The sequence below is a fragment of the Athene noctua genome, chromosome 2 (assembly GCF_965140245.1).
Source record: "Athene noctua chromosome 2, bAthNoc1.hap1.1, whole genome shotgun sequence".
NCBI classification, from domain to species: domain Eukaryota; kingdom Metazoa; phylum Chordata; class Aves; order Strigiformes; family Strigidae; genus Athene; species Athene noctua.
This window is the reverse complement of record NC_134038.1, coordinates 122,634,398-122,640,679: the sequence shown is the minus strand read 5'-3', so window position 1 is coordinate 122,640,679 and position 6,282 is coordinate 122,634,398. Positions and strand designations below refer to the sequence as shown.

General features: G+C 51.9%; 1 protein-coding gene and 1 long non-coding RNA gene across 2 annotated transcripts; one reads left to right on the top strand and one right to left on the bottom strand.

Moving 5' to 3' along the window:
* Positions 1-289: 289 nt before the first annotated feature.
* On the bottom strand, positions 290-2,597 carry LOC141957031 (uncharacterized). The gene is made up of 3 exons (XR_012633046.1): positions 2,460-2,597; positions 1,833-1,969; positions 290-1,042 (listed from the first exon to the last, which is right to left on the bottom strand). It is a non-coding gene; the product is annotated as an uncharacterized LOC141957031 (long non-coding RNA).
* A 241-nt stretch (positions 2,598-2,838) lies between these two features.
* On the top strand, positions 2,839-5,630 carry OTUD1 (OTU deubiquitinase 1). Its single transcript, XM_074900150.1, has one exon. The coding sequence runs from the start codon at positions 3,073-3,075 to the stop codon at positions 4,411-4,413; it is 1,341 nt and encodes a 446-aa protein (XP_074756251.1). The 5' UTR covers positions 2,839-3,072; the 3' UTR covers positions 4,414-5,630.
* Positions 5,631-6,282: the final 652 nt, after the last annotated feature.

The following is a 6,282-nucleotide window of genomic DNA, read 5'->3' as shown; positions in this document are numbered from 1 at the left end:
GAGTTCCTGTAATATCCTAGAAGAAAGAAAACTGCAGTACTGAGTATTCAAAATGCAGCACTCACTGATGACAGAAGTGCTCTTATTCTGCTGGATCCATTTACTATTCTCTAACAGAAAGACCTGGCTCTCTCTCTCTCCCCCCTCTCTCCTTGTTACCAGACTATTTAAGACTTTAAACCTACCATCCTGTAGTCAGCTCTAGCATTCACTGGCGGACAGAGCAATTCACTAAGCAAAACCACAGAGGTATCTTTTTTAATCTAAAGAAAGCAGGCAGAAGGGCTGGTGAACATGAAGTAATGTACATCTTTATTACAGTAACAATGAACAAACTCACAATGAACAGCTACTGGCACTCTGAAAAGCCCCTAGGAGGGGGCAACTTCCAGTGATTTTACATTGAATCACCGATGAATATGCTAGAACACATTTTAACGTGGAAATATACCTTGTCTACTTTTGACTGAAAAGTAAAACTTAACAGGAATCTTTCCTTTGCTCCAAGCCTTTAAGGACGGAAGATTTCAATTTACCACTATTTGATCAGTATATTTTCCTCTCTAAGCAATTAGTCTAGAAATAGACTCACTGACTGATCTCACAAGCTATATTTAAAATGAAGTTCTGAACATTCTGAAATACAAGAGTCACTCTGTAATTTCAGAGCAGTTGTAGTTTCTTATCCCCCTGTAACAGGCTGCCAGAAATGCTCCTGGGTAATGCCCATCACCATTTGTTCTAAAGGTATCAACTTTCTGGCTGTAGCAGGTAAGTCAGGACATTTGGGCTTTGATTTCTATTTGATACACCACTTACATTTCAACTCTGGAGGCAGCAATTCTGGATATATATTGACTCTGTACATTTTTATTAAGAGGTTCCCAACAATGCATGGAATTAGCTGCCATATTTTATCCAGAATAAACTATCAGGTGGATGTGAAAACTATTCCCATAAAATATCCACAAATTTGAGCATGAAGGATTCCAGCATTTTCTCTTCAACGTTCGAGTTAGCAGAGGAGATCAGAACATGTTTTCTGTGGAAACAGAAAGAAATTCCATATTGTGTTGCTGGTAGCACTAGAATCAGCTGCAGAGATTGAAGATAGGAAATAGATCCCTGGACATGGATCCAAAAACCAACCAAGGCTCCAAAGAAACAATTATTTTCAACATTGCAGTCTGTTGCAAGTGATCCTCTTAGTTATGTTTTTTTTAATTAACATAAATGGAACAAGAAAATTTTTCAGGATATCCAAATAGAGGGTCTTTCTGTTTGCTTTTTTTTTAAAAAAAGTTCTGCAATCTGTTTGGATTACTAAAGCTTTCCCAAAGATATCTGAGACTGTGGGATGGAATTCAGAAAATTTTCTAAGTATGCCTTTGAAATTAATACAATTTTTCCCATCAATTTATCAATACAATTTTTTTTTTTCCATTTTGGTAGGAATAAATGTCTGTGTTAACATTTGATCATAGTGTAAACCAGTATTTCTTGGTCAGCATGCCGGTCAGAACATAATAAAACCCAGTGTGTACAAGTAACGTCATCGTTCATGGTCAAAGGGTTAGATATGACTTTATACCACAGCTAAGGCTAAAAGACATGGTTTAATTTTAAGATGCTACAGGCATTAATAAACCAATTATCAATGATCTTCATGAGACCTATATTTTAAATCTGGTCTCTCCTGTTATTATGTGATGATTTATGTCATACTTTTTATGTATGCATGCACTACATTTTCCAAAGTAGGACTGCAGGTGGACAAATAGCAGCTTGTGCCAGTGACTGTCAAAAAACTAATGAATGAATATTATTCCTACCCCAGCTGCAAATTATGAATCACGACACCGATTACACGTGGGCAGAGGCATCATTCCTTTCAACAATAACATGGATACAACACAGCATGTCAGCGGCAGGTAGAACATCTCCGATAATTTACAGCTGATGGTCAAGCCTGAAAATCAAACCACTTGGCTGACAAATTGTCTCATGAGGAATTGCTTTCGCTACCTCCTGTGGCATTTCCCAGGTCGGCCCCCGAGAACACCCACTGCAGTGTTCCTCCCTTGGAAGCTTCCTCAACACCCCCCTTTATCAAAGGACTTCACAGTTAGCACCCAGCCCAGCGCAGCATAAGCTCGGTGCCGCCAGCGCGGCACGGGAGCGCAGGCATTTCTCGCGAAACACTCCTCGCACCGAGGAGTTTCCATCAGCCTCCCCGCGCCTCCCTCCGGCACCGGCCGGCGCCCGCGACCCCGCCGCAGCCTCGGCTGCGGAGCGCGGCTTTCCCGGCATCGGCTCCCAGGCCGCGGGGCTGAAGCAGACCGGGGAAGCCGCCCCGCACACACGAGAGCTCAGCCGAGCCCACACCGGGCCGGGCCGGGCCCGACAAGGCCAGGCCCACCACACACCGCTCGCCCGGACACCCCGGAGGACAACGGTACCCGACGGCCCCCAGGTCCAGAGCTCCCCGAGGACGCGGTACCGGATCCCCCTCAGGCCCGGGCCCCCCCATCAGGCCGGGACCTCCCACAGCACGCGCTCCCGGGCGCCCCTCGGTCCCTGTGCGGCCGAGGGGCCGGCACAACCGCCCCGCCCCGCCCCGCCCCGTCTCGTCTCGTCTCGTCTCGTCTCGTCTCGTTCCGCCGGGGGCGGGGCGGTGCCGGGTGAGGTCACGCGCTCGGGCCCCGCCCCCCGCGCATTCCAACGTGCCTGGGCCCTGAGGTAAACACGGGCGCGGCCCCGCCCCCGCCCCGGGCCCGGCCTCCAGCAGCTTCCAGAAGGGCCGGAGCGCTGCGGCCGCGCGCGCCCGCGGAGGGGCCGGGCCGGGCCGGGTCGGGCGGCGCTGGTGGCGCAGTCGGAATTGTCGCCGCCGCGGGGCCCAGCCGGCAGCGGGGCGCGCAGGGGCGGGGCGGCGGCGTGAGGGGGGTGATGCCCTTGTTTATTTTTACCCGGGCGGCTCATCCTCTCCGGCAGCCCCAGCGCGGCCCCCGCCGCCGCTCCCCGCCCCGGCCCCGTCGGCGCCGCCTATAAAGCGCCGCCCGCGGGGAGCCGAGGATGCAGCTCTACAGCTCCGTGATCACCCACTACCCGGCGGGCGGGACGGCCGCAGCAGCCGCCGCCGCGGCCTCGCCGAGCGCCGCCGGCGTCTTCAAGGTCTCCCTGTCGCCGGGACCCGCCTCCGCGGAGGCACCGAGCGCCGCCGACGCCGCGGGCCCGAGCCCGGCCGCCGAGAGCCCCGCCAAGGACAGCTTCGTTCCCGCGGGGGGAAGCGGTTGCAGCAGCGCCGCCGCCATGCCCGCCTTCTCCTCCTGCCTGGAGGTGATGCCGAGCGGCCCCGCGGCGGGCCCCGGCAGCCGCCCGGCGGGCGGCCCGCAGTACAGCTCCTGCGCGCAGGTCACCGTCAGCCGCCGGCGGCCGCTGGAGCGGGTCGTGCCCATCCGCATCGTGCAGCGAGGCGAGGCGCCCGGCGAGCTGGTGCCGGCCTCGCCGCGCAGCCGCGCCTGGCTGGAGGGCATCCTGGAGAGCATGCGGCAGGCCGGGGGGGACGGGGAGGCCGCCGCCCTGCCGCCGCCCGCCGAGGAGCCCAGCAACCGCAGCCTGCGCCTCAGCGAGCACTGCCAGGCGCTGCAGGCGGCGGCCGCCGGCGCCCAGCCCGGGCTGGCCCCCAGCTGTCGCCCCGCCGAGAGGAGCGGCAGCCAGGCGCTGCCCGCCGCCGGCCCCTCGCCCGGGGCGGCGGCGGAGGACGGGGGGGAGGAGGAGGGCGGCGGGGCCGGCGTGCGCGGGGGGCCGGGCGGCAGGCCGGAGCGGAGCGAGAAGCTGGCGCTGTACCTGGCCGAGGTGGAGAAGCAGGACAAGTACCTGCGGCAGAAGGGCCGGTTCCGATTCCACATCATCCCCGACGGGAACTGCCTCTACCGCGCCGTCTGCAAGGCGGTGTACGGGGACCAGCGGCTGCACAGCGAGCTCCGCGAGCAGACCGTGCACTACATTGCCGACCACCTGGACCACTTCAACCCCATCATCGAGGGCGACGTGGGAGAGTTCCTCATCGCCGCCGCCCAGGACGGGGCCTGGGCCGGCTACCCGGAGCTGCTGGCCATGGGGCAGATGCTGAATGTCAACATCCACCTCACCACGGGCGGCCGGCCCGAGAGCCCCACCGTTTCCACCATGGTTCACTACCTGGGGCCCGAGGACCCGACGCGGCCCAGTATCTGGCTGAGCTGGCTTAGCAACGGGCACTACGATGCTGTGCTGGAGCGCGTGTGCCCCAACCCGGAGTACGAGGCGTGGTGCAGACAGACTCAGGTACAGCGCAGGCGGGACGAGGAGCTGGCCAAGTCCATGGCAGTGTCCTTGTCCAAGATGTACATTGAGCAGAACGCCTGCTCTTGAGACCACCCGGGCCGCAGGCTGGGAGCTTTGCTGCAGGGACAGGGACGGACAGAAGGTGTGCTGGCTGTGATGGTGATGCCTTAATCCTTAATGAAGCAGCAGCACCCCAGACTGAGAAGGACTGTCGGTTATGAGGAATAAACACAAATGTGTTTGTAATAGTCTGTTGTAAAAACTTTGACTCGGATTATTTGCAAGCAGATTCTCCGTCAATGTTTGTCTCCCCTTCCTGCTGTCTCCCTATTTTCTATGAGAATGTATTTTTTGCACAATATTTTTAAACTGTTACCTCCATCTTCTACATCTTACATTAGTATCTGGCTTTCAGCTGTACAGCCAAAAACGTTTGTAAACAGTTTTTGTAAATAAGGCTTATGATGTAACAGCTATTTTTTGCTGTGTTTTTTACCCATAAACCTTATATTTTTACCAGAAGACGTTGATGTCAAACTGACCCTCCCTAATTGATGAAAGCATTGTGGGTGTTTTCTTGCAAAACTAAAACAATGGTTTTTGTAAAAGTGCAGCAAAGTATGAACAGACTGCTTTTCAGAACATTTGCTTTCTCTGCCTGGAGCACAGAACAGGTCCTTTGAGCCAGTTGGAATGCAGCTACACATGAACAGTACAGGGAGCAATTGACTCTTCTGTATTTAATTACTGTTTTGAGTAAACTGGCCTCTTGATGCCTGGTTGGCTCGCCCTGTGCTCCATTTATATTATTTATCTGTAATAACAGAACATTAACTTGCAATAGAATGTTGTGACTAGATAATAGTCTCCCGCTTTGGCAATAATTGCCTTGGCTGCACCTTGGTGTTTGTGTTCTTGTTTATGGGGTTATGGTGTCTTTTGTATAAGCCCTGCTTCTCTTTTGGCACTGGTGTTGCACCAACAAATCATTCTCTGATCACAACATTTTATTCACTTGATGTTATTTTCTAATCGACAAATCTGGAATGGTATTCTGCATTACAGTTTAAAAGAAAAAAAGTATTTAAATTGAGGTTTGTATGGTTTGCTGGGTCAAACGTTTAAATGTTTCCAAGCTGAATTCTGTCTCTTCTACTTTCTGATTAACTTGTTAGATATATTTATTAAGTAATGCAGTTTGTACTTTTTTATTTTGTAATATATTGTGATTTTGGAATTTATACTGTATTTGTATAATAGGAATATTCACAGCTAAAATGGAATGAATAAAGAATATAATTTTACTTGGGCTCTTTTTTTCCCAACCTTTGCATTCCTGGAGTGCTGAAGAAATGCAAGTGGATTCCCAGAATGCCCTTTAATTTGCTCCTCTGCCTTACTTTCCCCAATTAAGAGGTGGGGAGAAGGGGCAGGGTACTTCACAAACACAAACCATTGATAATTCTGGTGACTGTGAATATGTGCGAGAAATACATTTAAAGACAGTTTAGTATCTAAATCTTTGGTAACAAAGCAATTTTAGCATATATTTGCCAATGAGAAGCATTCTTCTGTATTAATATGCCTTGCAAGAGGAGTTCTCAAGCACAGTATCTGGGCTGGTAATAGTGTTTGTGTTGAACCAGCTCTCTACTAGGCCAAGCACTCCTGGGCTTGGACTTCAGTAACAGGGAATCTCCATTCTGCAGCCAGTCACAAACTTGTTTTAGATTTGCTTTGTGATACCTCAGCAACCCCTTTCTTGTCGCCTGAATAGAGGTAATGTCATAAGGAAATAACAGCTTTTTGCATCCCTTACAAGATAGAAATGCCTTGCAAGTTGTTAAGTGGTACTCTGTGTGTGTGTGTGTGCATGCATGCATTTACAAATCTACCCCCCCCCCCATCTCAAAATACCAGCAGTCCATCCTTAAATGACAGAAGGGTTAAGATTAA

Coding starts and splice junctions, on each gene's coding strand:
- OTUD1 (XM_074900150.1), top strand. CDS start 3,073: ATGCAGCTCTACAGCTCCGTGATCACCCACTACCCGGCGGGCGGGACG.